Source organism: Giraffa tippelskirchi, chromosome 14 (assembly GCF_054371585.1).
Source record: "Giraffa tippelskirchi isolate mGirTip1 chromosome 14, T2T-mGirTip1v1.2.pri, whole genome shotgun sequence".
NCBI lineage: Eukaryota > Metazoa > Chordata > Mammalia > Artiodactyla > Giraffidae > Giraffa > Giraffa tippelskirchi.
The window spans coordinates 37,104,151-37,121,126 of NC_137288.1; the positions used below are offsets into that span (position 1 = coordinate 37,104,151).

The 16,976-nt window shown below is 36.3% G+C and overlaps 1 protein-coding gene across 9 annotated transcripts in view; it reads left to right on the forward strand.

Moving 5' to 3' along the window:
* CCDC178 (coiled-coil domain containing 178) overlaps positions 1–16,976 on the forward strand; it is a 365,952-nt gene that overhangs the window by 311,031 nt on the left and 37,945 nt on the right. For all 9 annotated transcript variants that reach the window (XR_014074818.1, XR_014074817.1, XM_081562576.1 and 6 more), the window contains one exon: positions 14,907–15,041. Coding sequence is in view for 7 of the 9 variants with exons in the window: in XM_081562576.1 (XP_081418702.1) it covers positions 14,907–15,041 (135 nt within the window). In the remaining 2 variants the exon portion in view is untranslated. The remainder of the gene's footprint in view (positions 1–14,906; positions 15,042–16,976) is intronic.

The window sequence follows — 16,976 nt, forward strand, 5'->3', positions numbered from 1 at the left end:
TTGTTTATATTTAAACTGTTCAAGAGAACTGTGTGTGAAATTTAGCAACTTAGGTAAACAAAATATCTAAATTATTATCTTTATAATTTGTAAGTAAAATATCCATCAGAACACAGTTATTTTATTCCAGAACCAGTTATATCTTCTATGAAACTAAGAAGTTGGTAAGGTTTGAAGTTTATTTATACTATTATGTATGTAAAAGATATTAGATTAGTTATTTGTTATATCTAATAGCATGTTTTATGATTGTAATGTATACAAAAGATATACATATGCATTTTCAAATAAAGGAGTAGACTCGATCTTTTAACTATGAACTATTAGATTTCATAATATCTGTTACTAATCAGCTTGGTTTCTCCCATGTCATCAGAGTTTTTATATATTAGCAGAGTTCCAAATACAGAATCTTGAAACATATTACTATTTATATAATTAGAGTAACAGAGTAGTGCTTTATTAATTTCCTTAAAGGCTGGCTCCAAATTTGTGAATGCATGTGAGTTTTATTTTTCTTAAGTATACCTAAGCAGTTGACAAAAGAGATTTCCAGAAATGAGCTATGTGATCTTTAACACCAGTCTGTGGAACGGATTTGATAATAAAGAAATATCTCATTACTTTTGAGATTTGTGTATTGTACATGTGCGGCTTGGTAACTGAGTACTACAAAAAGACCAGCATTAGCTAAATTTTGTAGATCTGTCATTCCTGCCATGCCAAAAATCTGTGGAGTAGTTTGTAATTGCCATTGTTTGGGTTATTACAATAAACAGAACTGATAGGGTTTATACTATTTGCCTTGTGAGCTGCACTTCACATCACTCTGTTGAATTAAAATTGCATGCACATATCTTCGCTTATCAGTTTTATTTATGTCAGAAATAGAGAAAGGCAGTATGCTTTTAGTATATGGAAACTTGTAACAAGCAGGTCAGAAATTATAATCATTATTTTAATAGTCTCGTGCAAATGAATGACTGTATGTGTGCTCCTATTATCTATCAACTAAAATATGTTCCTATAGGAAAATACTCTTATTTCCCTTATCATATTTTGTCAGAGCTTTAAATATGATTTTAATTGGATTACCTAAGGTACAAATGCACATCTGCAGAATACAGGATTTTTTTTCTCTTCTTTGTCAAATACGCATCTTTTTTTTCTTTGAGCTGCTTCTACTGTTGTTGGAATATTTGACTGTTATAGGTGAGAAACACAAGGAGATTATCCAAAATGCTTTACCTTTCTTTCACAGTAAAAAATCTCTATAATATTTCCACTCTTAGGCTGAAGGCTTCTCACCTATGAAATTCTCAAGCTCACTAGCAGTCACATCAGATGTACTTGCAAATTTTCAGATACCTATGATGAGTTAATCCATGCATGCATACACAGATACGTCCCTCAGAAATCCTGTACCCCCTAACAATTGTCACACGTGGCCAGCACCACATACTCATTCCCAGTTCCCACCCTAGTGTACTGGGAAGTGGTTTTTACTTCGAGAATGTGAAATGTTCCACACCTCTCATATTTGTCCTGCATGTTGCATTAATGAGATTTATTTCTTGCAGCGATTCTATTAATTTCCTGTTTGAATGTCTTTTCTTGTGTATGGATTTTTCTTGTGTATGCAGAAAATTTTTGTGCTCTCTTAAACTACCATCCATTTTTCAGAAGGATACTTTTCTTCCAAAATGTATAAATGAGATATTGTTTAATAATCTGTCTCATAGAGTCAAATCTTCAGCAGTTGCATTGAAAATAAGTCCAATAATGGACAAATTATTATTCATGAAGAACTGAGTGCTGTCCGTGAACTATCAGTCCTGCCAAGTATTACCTTGTATTTCAAGGGACTTCTGTTTTTTCAGTATTGACTGGTCTTTGTTTTCTGGCAAAACAATTTATAGTTCATTTTCAGATAACTATACATATGGTATTTGTATTTTAATTAAAAAGACTGTTGTTATGTCTGATTCTTATAAGCAGAAATTCATTATAAGGACACTTCTCATTTCCTTGAAATGTTCCCTTTATTTTTTTCCAGGGTTCCTAAATTGCAAAAGCCAGTTAAATTATGTCTTTGGGGAGTTAATTTTTGGCACCATATGTCTCTAAAAATGATTTAATTTTATCTAAAGCATGTTTGCAAAGATATTTATGTTCTGTAATGCACAGAGACAAGTTAAGGAATTTTCTTAAAGAAAAAACGCACTGGTCTGCTATTATTCCCAACACAATAACATACATTGTATGTTTAAGCTTGCAAAGAATTCTGTTTATCTAGATTAATATGTTGTTAATATCTGTTGTTGCCTTTTAAAACTTTGACTTAGCACAGTCTTTATGATATCAACATGATTGACATAAAACTGTTATTGCTGTCATTCCTATTAGGAATAATTTTAGAAAACTTAAATCACAAAAAATCAATTTTAGTCTAAGGATTAATTTAAGGGGTTATAAGACAACTTTCTCCAAAGCTCCATTAATCAGTATATATACCCTTATACTTTTTCCAGCGGATGTGCCACCAACCCTCCTCTAATACTAGCAAATTCAAATTCTCATAAAAATGGATTACATATGTCTTTCAATTTAATATGAAATAAATTATAAAGTGACTGCTCAACAACTGTATTTATATGTGAACAGGGTGGGGAGAATACAAAATTTTTTAGCAATTTAAAAAGTGTCTAGAAGTAGTGATTCTTTCCTTATTGATGTAAACTCCTATACCTTGGGTTTTTTACAAAAAACACAAATATTTTATGTTAGCCAATGGTCAAGTGTAATAGGATAATTTTTAAACTCGGATTTTAATACTGGGTTGACCAAAACATTTGTTCAGCTTCTGAATTTCAATAGATTCTCCAAAAGTAATCCCACATCACAATGTATAGAGGATACCCTTCTTACAGAGATGTCAACTTAGCCGATGGGCTTTTTTTTTTTTTTAGAAACAACCAAACATACAGTAATTTACAGTTATGTGTAAGCTATAAGTGAATAAATAAATTTTAATAATAAAACATTGTGTACCTTTACCAGTTTTGTAAACCTTGATATTTGACATACTTGCTTTGGATGATAAAACCAGTATAGACAGTTCTACACCAAACCTTATATCTGCCTACTCCTAATACTATTGTTCTCTTATTTTCTCAGAGTTAATTACTAGCCTCTTCTTAGTGTTCTTCATTTCATCTGTGTTTTTAATACTATATTTACATACTGATTAATTTCCCTGGTGGCTGAGACGATAAAGAATCTGCCTGCAATGCAGGAAACGCAGGTTCGAGCTGTGGGACAGGAAAATCCCTTGGAGAAGGGAATGGCTACACACTCCAGTATTCTTACCTGAGAATCGCATAGACAGAGGAGCCTGGTGGTCTTCAGTCCACAGGGTTGCAAAGAGTCAGATGCGACTGATTGACTTTCACTTCACTTCCTCCTTTCTCAGAATTAACTACTAGCATTTTTTTAGTGTTTATCATTTCATTTGTGATTTCAATACTATGTTTATGTAGTAGTTACTTTAAAATAACTATTGTTTTCTTTTTTTCTTTTTGACTGTGCTGGGTCTTCATTGCTTTGCATGGGCTTGCTCTAATTACAGCAACTGGGAGCTACGCTCTAGTGACGGTGCAGGGGCTTCTCATAGCAATGGCATCTCTTTTTGCAGAGCTCAGGCTCTAGGGCACAAGGGCTTCGGTAGTTGCAGCTTGTGGGCTCAGTAGCTGTGGTTCCTGAGCTCTAGAGCACAGGCTCAATAGTTGTGATGAAGGGGCTTAGCTGCTCTGCAGCATGTCGGATCTTCCAGGACCAGTGATTGAACCCATGCCCCCTGCATTGGCAGATGTATTCTTATCCACTGTGCCACCAGAGAAGTCCTAGTTTTCTTTTTTATTTATATGTGATACTGGACATCAGTGGAGAAGTAACTTAAGAAGGAATGACAGGATGGTGCCAAAGCAAAACAACACCCGACTGTGGATGTGACTGGTGATGGAAGCAAGGTCCAATGCTGTAAAGAGCAGTATTGCACAGGAACCTGGAATGTTAGGTACACGAATCAAGGCAAACTGGAAGTGGTCAAACAGGAGATGGCAAGAGTGAACATCAACATTCTAGGAATCAGCAAACTAAGATGGACTGGAATGGGTAAATTTAAATCAGATGACCATTATATCTACTACTGTGAGCAGGAATCCCTTAGAAGAAATGGAGTAGCCGTCATAGTCAACAGAAGAGTCCGAAATGCAGTACTTGGATGCAATCTCAAAAACGACAGAATGATCTCTGTTCATTTCCAAGGCAAACCATTCAATATCACGGAAATCCAAGTCAGTGCCCCAACCAGTAACGCTGAATGAAGAAGCTGAAGTTGAACGGTTCTATGAAGACCTACAAGACCTTTTAGAACTAACACCCCAAAAAGATGTCCTTTTCATTATAGGGGACTGGAATGCAAAAGTAGGAAGTCAGGAAACACCTGGAATAACAGGCAATTTTGGCCTTGGAACAGAATGAAGCAGGGCAAAGGCTAATAGAGTTTTGCCAAGAGAATGCACTGGTCATAGCAAACACCCTCTTCCAACAACATAGGAGAAGACTCTACACATGGACATCACCAGATGGCCAACACCAAAATTAGATTGATTATATTATTTGAAGCCAAAGATGGAGAAGCTCTATACAGTCAGCAAAAACAAGACTAGGAGCTGACTGTGGCTCAGATCATGAACTCCTAATTGCCAAATTCAGACTGAAATTGAAGAAAGTGGGGAAAACCACTAACCATTCAGATATGACCTAAATCAAATCCCTTATGATTATACAGTGGAAGTGATAAATAGATTTAAGGGACTAGATCTGATAGAGTGCCTGATGAACTATGGACAGAGGTTCATGACATTGTCCAGGAGACAGGGATCAAGACCATCCCCAGGAAAAAGAAATGCAAAAAAGAAAAATGGCTGTCTGAGGAGGCCTTACAAATAGCTGTGAAAAGAAGAGAATCAAAGAAAGGAGAAAAGGGAAGATATACCCATTTGAATGCAGAGTTCTAAAGAATAGCAAGGAGAGATAAGAAAGCCTTCCTCAGCAATCAATGCAAAGAAATAGAGGAAAACAATAGAATGGGAAAGACTAGAGATCTCTTCAAGAAAATTAGAGATACCATCAGAACATTTCATGCAAAGATGGACTCAATAAAGGACAGGAATGGTATGGATCTGACAGAAGCAGAAGATATTAAGAAGAGGTGGCAAGAATACACAGAAGAACTGTACAAAAAAGAACTTCACGACCCAGTTAATCACGATGGTGTGATCACTCACCTAGAGCCAGACATCATGGAATGTGAAGTTAAGTGGGCCTTAGGAAGCATCACTACGAACAAAGCTAGTGGAGGTGATGGAATTCCAGTTGAGCTATTTCAAATCCTAAAAGATGATGCTGTGAAAGTGCTGCACTCAATATGCCAGCAAATTTGGAAAACTCAGCAGTGGCCACAGGACTGGAAAAGGTCAGTTTTCATTCCAATCCCAAAGAAAGGCAATGCCAAAGAATGCTCAAACTACCGCACAATGCACTCATCTCACATGCTAGTACAGTAATGCTGAAAATTCTCCAAGCCAGGCTTCAGCAATACATGAACTGTGAACTTCCAGATGTTCAAGCTGGTTTTAGAAAAGGCAGAGGAACCAGAGATCAAATTGCCAACATCTGCTGGATCATCAAAAAAGCAAGAGAGTTCTAGTAAAACATCTATTTCTGCTTTATTGACTATGCCAAAGCCTTTGGCTGTGTGGATCACAATAAACTGTGGAAAATTCTTAAAGAGATGGGAATACCAGACCACCTGACCTGCCTCTTGAGAAACCTGTATGCAGGTCATGAAGCAACAGTCAGAACTGACATGGTACAACAGACTGCTTCCAAATAGGAAAAGGAGTACATCAAGGCTGTATATTGTCACCTTGCTTATTTAACTTATATGCAGAGTACATCATGAGAAACGCTGGGCTGGAAGAAGCACAAGCTAGAATCAAGATTGCCAGGAGAAATATCAATAACCTCAGATATGCAGATGACACCACCCTTATGGTGGAAAGTGAAGAAGAACAAAAGAGCCTCTTGATGAAAGTGAAAGAGGAGAGTGAAAAAGTTGGCTTAAAGCTCAACATTCAGAAAACTAAGATCATGGCATCTGGTCCCGTCACTTCATGGGAAATAGATGGGGAAACAGTGGAAATAGTGGCTGACTTTATTTTTTTTGGATCCAAAATCATTACAGATGGTGATTGCAGCCATGAAATTAAAAGATGCTTACTCCTTGGAAGAAAAGTTATGACCAACCTAGACAGCATATTAAAAAGCAGAGACATTACTTTGCCAACAAAGGTCCGTCTAGTCAAGGCTATGGTTTTTCCAGTGGTCGTGTATGGATGTGAGAGTTTGACTATAAAGAAAGCTGAGCGCTGAAGAATTGATGCTTTTGAACTGTGGTGTTAGAGAAGACTCTTGAGAGTCCCTTGGACTGCAAGGAGATCCAACCAGTCCATCCTAAAGAGATTAGTCCTGGGTGTTCATTGTAAGGTCTGATGTTGAAGATGAAACTCCAATACTTTGGCCACATGATGCGAAGATCTGACTCATTTGAAAAGACCCTGGTGCTAGGAAAGATTGAGGGCGGGGAGAGAAGGGGAAGACAGAGGATGAGACGGTTGGATGGCATCACCAACTCAATGGACATGAGTTTGGGTAGACTCTGGGAATTGGAGTTAGACAGGGAGGCCTGGGGTGCTGCAGCTCATGGAGTCGGAAAGAGTCGGACACGACTGAGCGACTGAATTGAACTGACCTGAACTGAGTGTTATACTAAGTGTATCACTTGCAATTTTAGGGTATTTATTTTAAATGCAAGGATTTAGGGTATGAACATACCACAGTGTATATTTTTTCATTCCTCAAGGGTAGACAGATTTCCAAATTTTCATTATTGCAAGTTATGCTATACATGAACTTTATTTTGTTTCCTTGATAATATATTGTGACCGTTTCAAAAGCATTAGCTCTCAGACTTTAGCGTGTGTTACATCACTTGTAGGTCTGGTTAAGACACCAGTTGCTAAGTCTCAGAGTTTCTAATTCAGTGAGTCTGAATACCTGTTTCCTAACAAGCTCTGGGTTGATACTAATCCTTCTGGTCTTGAGAATCACTCATCTAGAATTTATAGATTTAAATACAATTTCTGGATCAAAGGGAAAATATGCCTGTAACTTCAATAGATAATGGCAAATTGCTCTTTAAAGTCTTCATATAAGGGACTTCCCTTGCAGTCCAATGATTAAGACTTTACCTTCTAGCTCAGGGGGTGTGGGTTTGATCCCTGTTTGGGGAGCTAAGATCCCACATGCCTTGTGGCCATAAAAGCAAAACAAAAACAGAAAGCAAAATAGTAGTGTAACAAATTCAGTGAAGACTTTAAAAATTGTCTGCATCAAAAATTGAATAAAGTCTTTGTATCAAATTATGAACAAATTTGAACAGTATAAGAAATTCAGGTTTTCCTACATCTTTACCAATGATTGGTGTGGACAGTTGTTTTTTTTTTTCAAGTAATTGCCAACCTTATGAATGTGAAGTATGTTTGATTCTGCTGGAGATTGAATATGTTTCCAAATGTTTATTGACCAAATAACTCTCCTTTTCTGTGAGTTGCCTTTTTGTATTATTTGCTCATTTTTCTGGTGGATTGCTTGTATTGTTTCACTTATTGATTTCTCAGGGTTCTTTATTTATAAAGAAATTAATCCTTATCAGCTGTGTGTTATTAATATCATCTCTAAGCCTGTGGCTTGTTTTCACTCTAAATTTAAGTTTTTAAAAAATTTTAATGTAATTAAATTTGTCATTTCTTTCCATTAGAATTTGTTATTTTAATATTTAGTTTTAAAAAATCATTCCCCTCTTAAAAGTCATAAAATTAGCCTGTCATATTTCCATACAAAAATCTTAAAGTTTAGCTTTTCTCATTTTAATCTATCTTGCTTTTTGTTCTAATGTATATCATGAGTTAAGGATCTAATTTTGTGTTGTATCTTTGTGCAGGGAAAACCAATTGTACCATCCTTTCTCCACTGACTTACATGCTATCTTTATCATATTTTGAATTTCTGTGTTTTATATGAATGTTTCTGTTGTTCAGCTGTCTTCTTTGATCAGCTGTTTTTTATCCATTCCAATGCTGATACTGCTTTTAGTAAAGCTTTAAGACAAATTTTATCTGCTGCATGGAAAATCATTTGAGCTTATTCTGTTTCACAGTCACCTTAGGTGTTCCCAGTCTTTTGTTCATCTGTACGAACTTTAGGTTAAGTCCCATGAACCCTGATGAGATTATAGACTACCTTGTGAAAAATTGATATGCCCATGATCCTCTCCTCATGTTATCTGGACATGTTATATCTCCTTCATTCAATCTTTATTTTATATTTTTCAAAAAATGTTTTAAAATTTACTTTATAAACTTCTACATATTCTTTAATAGATTAAAACCTAGGTATCTTACACTTTGGAGAAGGAAATGGCAACCCACTCCAGTATTCTTGCTTGGGAAATCCCATGGACAGAGGAGCCTGGAGGGCTACAGTCCATGGGGTCGCAAAGAGTCGGACACAACTGACGCGACTGAGCACAGCACAAACAGCACCACCACCTCCATCTTACATTTTACATTGTGTTTATGAATGGAATTTTTAAATTACAATTCAGGTTTGGTTATAACTAATATTTTAATGCTACTGATCTTTTTTTATGCTACTCTTGTAGGAAAAAAAAGGTCCCTAAACTCTCATTACCTCCTATTATTGATTTATAGAGTTTCTTGAATTTTCAGTGTAGATATTCTTCCTCTTATACCTATCTTTTTTTCTTTTATTATTGCTTCGGCCAATAAAATTGTAAAGGTATTGATTCCTGATATCCTTACTTATTTTTCCTTGGCATTCTTGGGAATGTTTCTAAAGTATCTCTCTTTAGTAAACTGTTTGTTGGAAATTTTTGGTTTATACCCTTTAACAAGTTAAAGAAATTTTCTCTGTTCCTTTCTATTTTGCCACAATAATTTTTTCTTTGTTGATTTTGTTCAGTGTTAACTCATATAAACTTCTTTTGGGAATGATTCTTTTCCTTTAATATATTTATGTATTACATGAAAATATTGTTGATAATGAATCATTTTTAAATTTCTGGTGTTGTTAAATCATAGTTCCTCCGTACTGTCTTCAATTAAAATAATGAGCTCCTAGACGGTACAAACCATTCCATCAATCAATAAGTATTTATTAATCACCCTCTTATTACCAATAAATCAACTTCAGTCTTAAAACAAGCAACAAATTAGGAGAACACTTTTACTTTGCATTCAGAAAATACAGATGGTAAATTATTTCCTTGCTCGGCAAAGAGGAGAGAAGAATTAAGAACCCATTGTTAACTACTTCTGCATAAGAAATTGGGCCAAAAAGTAACAGCTTAAACCAACATAGCCTCACTTTCTCACAAAGTTTCTGAGGGTCAAGAATGAAGAGGTGCTTAGCTGGGTGGTGGTGGCTCAAGGTCTCCCACAAGATTGCAATCAAGGTATTGGTTGGAGTGGCAGTCATCTGAACAGGCTGGAGAATCTGCTTCCAATATCACTCACAGGGCTGTTGTTCATTTCCTCACCATGTGAGTCTTTCCACAGAGCTGCTCACACAACATGGGAGCTGGCTCCCCCCAGATCAAATGATCTGAGAGAATGAGAGAGAAAACCCAGGATAGAAGTCACAGCTTTGTGTGCGAGTGTGTGTGTGTGTGTGTGTGTGTGTGTGTGTGTGTGTTGGAAGTAGCATACTATCTTCTACCATATTCTATTCAGTACAAGAGAGTCACTAAGTCCAGTCCACACTCAAAGGGAAGAGAATTCTGCTTAATTTCTTTAAGGGAAGAACTAGCAAATAACTCGAGGGCTTATTTTAAAAATCACACTTATGAATACTGTTTTTTTCCCTTGACAGTAAATAACAGATCCTTCAACACTATTTCACTCTCTTTCACAATGTATCCCAGTTGTCCCCTTTGAGCTAGGCAGAGCAAGGCTTTCCTTTATTCTCGTGTCAACCATAATGTAAACCAGACCATTTTATGCTCCACCCTAGCCCTGGAGAAGGAAAAGGCAACCCAATGACCCACTGCAGGATTCTTGCTTGAGAAATGCCATGGACAGAGGAGCCTGGCAGGATACAGTTCATGGGAGCACAAGAGTCGATTATGACTTAGCAACTAAACAACAACAACAACTAGCCCTAATAACTGAAAAGGTGGTGCTCTGAAATTTTGAATTCTACGCTACGCTAAGAACACAAGAATGGTATAAGATGATATTTTGGTGCTGATTTGATTAATGTTTTTTTGAAACCTGTAACTGAAATATCAAATAGTGTTACTTTATTCTTAGTATATTGTATTTTTACACACATGTAAACCCATTTAGAGGACTTGTGTGGTATGATAAATGTATTATAGCATTTAATACTAAAGCCAGGTTTATGTGATATATAGGAGTTGGCAGCTATCATCAATTTATGTAGGCAGACAAAGTAACTTGGATTAAAAAATTCATATAATTTATTGTATTAAAGCAAAAAAATTAAGAATCTCTCATTCTTATAAGAATCGAACCGGGAAGCCCAGAATACTGGAGGAATCGAACTGGAGTCTCCTGCATTGCAGGCAGATTCTTTACCAACTGAGCTATCAGGGAAGCCCCATTCTTATAAGAGACAATATTAATTTATTCTGTTTTACTGTCAAAGAGTATCTAGCTTTAAAGTGTAAATAAATTTCAAGAACCTAGTTAAATTTAATCAGAAGATATATTTTACCAAAAGTGTAAATGAGTATTGTACATTGTATGCAGTACTCACAAGGGTACCTTATACACAGTGCTCACACTGACACAAAAGCACCAGCTCTATCTCAATACATCATGTCAAAATGGACATTGACTCGTTTTCCTCCTCATAAATAGGTACATACACAGTGATCGTTATCTCAAAAGAAGTATCAGTGAGTTCCAACTTTGAGCTTCCTTCAGCAAAGAGTTCACAAAGCAGGTATTAGAGGCAAGCTACTAAGTGTGCTACACATTTGAACTAGTCAGAAACTGTTGTCAGGAAACTCTTTCTTCCTCTTTGCCATTTTAAATGGTTCAAAGTACATACCAGCTGTTTCCTGATTCCGCTTTCCTGACATTGTTGATTCCTCACTTCCTCTTTTCGTATACAAAACCAAGGGCAATGAAGTTGAGGTTCTTTTCCCAAAATGACTCTTCCTGCACTAATATTGCTCCTTCTTAGTCTCTTTAAGAATATTCCATTCTCTCCTAAAATTCTCGAAATCCTTGCTTAGGGCTTATCAGTAGGCCAGTCCATCTGTCAATGACTTCCCATTCTTTCTTCTGAGTACAGGACAAGTCCTCGGAGTGCCCTTGCTAACCTCCCACCTATTGTGTTTGTGTCCCTCTCTGTCCTTTTTTTGTTTCTTCTATCACTTATTTCCTCATCCCACTTCACCTTCCCTAAAATCTGAATGAGAGGGCAGGCATGTAATCATTTCAGGAAATGACTATGCTTCAGTAATGTAATCATTGGCATGCTTCATTCCAAAAACACTGGGTTAATTGAAGTTGCTGAGATCAAAAACAGTTTCAGTTACTTTGGTTCCAATCTGAATTCTGCATCCACCTGAAGGACTTTTCCACTCACAACTTAACTCTCTCTCTCTTTCTTTTGTTGTTCAGTCGCTCACTCATGTCTGACTCTTTGTGACCCCATGGACTGCAGCACACCAGCCTTCCCTGTCCTTCACTATTTCTTGGAGTTAGCTCGACCTCATGTCCACTGAGTCAGTGATACCATCCAACCATCTCAACCTCTGTCATACCCTTCTCCCAGTTCAATCTTTCCCAGCATCAGGGTCTTTTCCAATGACTCGGCTCTTTGCATCAGGTGGCCAAAATATTGGAGCTTCAGCATCAGTCCTTCCAATGAATATTCAGGACTGATTTCCTTTAGGATTGACTGGTTGGATATCCTTGCAGTCCAAGGGACTCTCAAGAGTCTTCTCCAACACCACAGTTCAAAAGCATCAGTTCTTTGGCACTCAGCCTTCTTTGCGGTCCAACTCTCACATCCATACATGACTACTGGAAAAGCCATAGCTTTCACTATATGGACCTTTTTTAGGCAAAGTAATGTCTCTTCTTTTCAATACGCTGTCTAGGTTTTTCATAGCTTTTCTTCCAAGGAGTAAGCGTCTCTTAATTTCATGGCTGCAGTCACCCTCCACAGTGATTTTGGAGCCCAAGCTCTGTTTCTTTAATTTTTCCTTTATGTATTTTTGTGAGTTTTGCATTTACTTGGTTTATTTTTTTTCTCTTCTTCCATTATTTTGTAAGTTCCTGAACGTCTTATTCACTTCTTCACTTTTGACACTAAAATTTTACCATTTCACTTCATTGAGTTAGTATCAGTAAGTATTTACTGAGTGAGTGATCACTCTTGGCTAACATCTTACAGTTGGGCTTTATCATAACCACTTTCCTAAAAGGGTGTCATCATGACCAACTCTTAATCAACTGTCCTTCCCAGGTCTTAAATATTTTTCCATCTATATATATATGTTTATATAGATATAGTTGATCATTATGTTGTCTTTAATGTGCATGTGTATGCATATATATGTGACTTTTATTAGATTCTGATTCTTCTTTAAGAATGCCTTCCGTTATTCTCTTCCTGGTTTATCTTTTTGTAGAGGCTTATTAGCTATAGATTTTTGAGATATTGCTCTTTCTTGGTTGATACTTAAAGAACGTCTCTACTTAAGTAGCTTCAGTTACCACTTAAGGTGCTAATTTAAGACCTTTGTGGCTACCTTAAGCTAGAGCACAGAAGAGTGAATAAAATTGACTTGCTATATACAGCAGCTTCTCCTCATTTAAGATGTGGGTGTGGGAAACATTACCATCCAGTTCGCGTTGGTTGATAAGCTCCCACTTGGAAAATCTTCCACACATTGAAGAATGTCCACTTGTAAAAAAAAACTGACCTTCACTTTTAGGAAATCTTCTAGAATTCATCTCCCTTTTACTTGCCTTCTGTCATATTTGTGTATATCGTAATAATAGAATAATACTTTTAAGTGAAGTGTTCTAGTGTCAGTGAATATATAGACACAGCATACCTTCAACCCCACTGGCTGTCAGAGTTGGCAGAAAATTTTCAATATTATATTAAAATTATTAAAATATTTATTTAAATAAATATTGAAATATTACAGAAAAATTAATATTGACAGATTTTCCTCTTCAAAAAGTGATTTAACATTTAGTTCAATAGCCTAAATTATCTGAAATGCCCAGAAACTAATCTCAAGTAATGTATTTCAGCATTTACCAAGATAAAATAGCTTTAGAGTCAAGATTACTTTTTCATCCTAAATTAACCAATTAACCAAGAAAAGAGACTTTGTTTTTCTGTGGATTTACCTGGATACCTATGTGTGGCTTTTTTCAATGCAAAATGAAGATCATAAAGATAAAGAATTCACAGGTAGCAGCATGTAACTACTTTAAAGATGGTGATTTTTAAGTAAACTGTTTTATTGAAATATGCACACAGGAAGCTCCACAAGTCATATGGGCACTGCTTGATGAAGTTTTGCAAGCCTCCCTTAAGTGTAACCAGTACCCAAAATAATAAATAGAACATAAAATGGCCGTTTTATTGATGTTTTCATTCTTTTATAAAGAACCATATGATATGAAATTTTTAGTATTTATTTCTTTGTTCTGGAAAACACATCTAAAAAGAAAGCAACATAAACAGTTTTTCATATTACCAAAAAATAAAAGCATTTTCAATCATAGAAACTTAGGAGTAAATTTTTAAATATAATTTTTGGTTAATTTTTGTGAAGCTTATTTTTTTGAAAATAATTATAACAATTCTGTATGGCACAGCTATGCTATTTGTTGAAGGACAAGTGTAGATTGCCTTGGTAACACTTCTACTGTGGTTTTTTGTTTTTCTGTTTTTATATTAAATTTCCAAAAGATGGAGAATGCCTCACAGGAGAAATCTTTCTTTCTCTGTATAGTTTCCGCATTTAAAGTCACTTGTAAACGTCACGTCCACTGTACTTGAGTGCAGTGAGATGTTCCTATGTCACATAGTCAGAGGGAGGTAGATTAATAGGGAATTCTAGCTGGAAATTTCTTCCCTGTTATTGTTCTCCCTCAGCAGTTGATAGCTAAGTTAATTCTCTTTAGTTTTGTCATGCTCTAAAGCACACATTGCCAGGCCATTGTAAGGCTTTATGAGGAGAAAAAAAGAAGTCCACGGTGTCCATCAAAGTCTTCAAGTTGCATTTTTAAACTTTGGCCTGACCTGATGTGCCATTCAAAGAAGCTTCAAAAGCTTATTTTTAAAGAAAGGTTCAATATGTCCCGAGGCTATCGGTTTTGAGTTAAACTGGGTGAAGTAGAAATATTTTACTCATCAGCTTTGCAGTCACAGAGTTTGCTTCAGCTAGAACAAAACTGCTGAGGCATTTAGAGAAAATTAACCCCCCATCCTGGCGGCCAGATGTGACTGGTTTCTGATGAATGCACATGAGTGGGCTGAAAAATCAAGAGACTGTGAAATTCTTGTCAGGCCCGTACAGTGCAGAATGGGCTATTGACTGCTTTCTATATTTCCCTCCATCATTCTTCTTGAACACTGCCATTAATTTCCTCTCCCGCTCTGACTTGTGTTTTTGCCCCCCTCCCTCTCCCCTGTAGTTCTGTCAGCTGCAAAGGATGATACACAAGTTGTGGCAGAAGCACTTCGAGCTGGTGGTCTTCTACAGCCAGATGAGGCTGGCCAAGTTCCAGATAGACTCTCAAGAGAGTATTCAGCAAATATTAGCTGTGCAGGTAGGTGACTGCAGGGAAGTGGGAAAGATCATTCTGATCTAGATTGAAAAGCAAATGATGGGTAGTGTGATGAAGCATTAAAACCATATCCCATCAGAGTTTTATAAATTTTTAACCTCTTTAATAAACTGGAATTGCATGAAGGATGAATTCAGTAAGTTAGCATATACACCATGCATACTTTGGGGGAAAAGGGAAATTGAACTTCTCTCTCACAGACCTCAGGATGGATTTTTATACATACATTTGGTGTATGTATAGATTTTCCAATCTTCAGGCTTTGCAGACACCGCTCAGCTGTTTAAAAGACACTGTCAACAGTTGCCTTGTGTTGCTTTTGTGTGAAATCTACTTCAGAGAAAATGATACTTGTGATTATTCTATTTAACTGTTTTCTTTCCCCTTCTGTTTTTGCAAGAGGCTCATCCTCCTAAGCTAATTTGGAGATGACTTTATCTGAAAAATAAGCAATTGGGGAGGAGAATGTATTAATAACTGTGGTTCCAGATACATGTGAAATTTTACTCTTTGTCTCTGTAGAAACGTCTAGTGGGTCAGTTGTCCTTATTTTAAGACTCTGATCTCTTTCGAAAGCCCATATTAACTGTTTGAAGACTATTATTTGAAAACTACTTATGTTTTTATCGAATGAATATTTTGCTATTTGAAATGTTGTAATATGTATAAAACAGTCTTCCAAAAGAAAACATTCACCACCAGTTCTATCAAGAATAAAAAGTACCTCTTCTATTAAAAAGTAACATCATAAAAAACCATAGTTTTTATTAACTTAAGGTATTAACAATGCATGCTAAAACTGATCAAACAAAATTCTTTTCTAAATATCTTAATTACATGTGCATTTCATGATGCTTTTAATGCAATTAAACAAGTGGGTGTTGCAAAGCTCTTCCAAAGCTATTTCAAAATTTCATTTTTACTTGTGGCTATTTTTGCTGTTTCCTTCTGAGGAGTAAGTATATCGATAGATATATAGACATATACCCCATATATAATGGAGAAGGAAATGGCAGCCCACTCCAGTATTATTGCCTAGCGAATCCCATGGACAGAAGAGCCTGGTGGCTGCTGTCCATAGGGTCGCACAGAGTCAGACATGACTGAAGCGACTTAGCATGCATGCGTGCTTTGGAGAAGGAAATGGCAACCCACTCCAGTATTCTTGCCTGGAGAATCCCAGGAACAGAGAAGCCTGGTGGGCTGCTCACAGAGTCGGACACAACTGAAGTGATTTAGCAGCAGCAGCAACAGCCCCATATATAAAGTATGAAAGTTGAAAAAGTGTCAGTTGCTCAGCCTGTCCAAATCTTTGCAACCCATGGATTGTAGCCCACCAGGCTCCTCTGTTCATAGTATTTCCCAGGAAAAAATAGTGGAGTGGGTAGCCGTTCCCTTTGCCAGGAGATCTTCCCGACCCAGGTTCAAACCCAGGTCTCCTGCACTGCAGGTAGGTTCTTTACCTTCCGAGCCACCAGGAAGTCCATAAAAAGAATATATGTACTTTAACAAATATATGTACTTTATATATATGCTTTATTTGTATAATTTATATAAGAGTTCTAGTGATAATGGATTACAACAAAGATTTTAAATAAGCGGAGAAATTTTTGGAAAGGCAGGGCTTAAAATGTGTAGGTTTAATAGAAATTCATATGCAAATTTGAGTATAAACTATAATTTCAGTATTTTAGAAATCACAAGCATATTTCTTTCCTTAAAAATGCCTGTCAACATTTAGTATATTAAAAATTAGAGTGGCTTAACCCATGATTTTCTTTTAAACTTTCAAAGGTAATCTGCATGTTCTAATTATTGTCTTAAAAATATCCTATATTTCTGCCCAAATGTAATCATTCTTAAAAATCTTACCAATGATAAATTTGCATTGTGAATTATGGTGTATTTTGAAATATT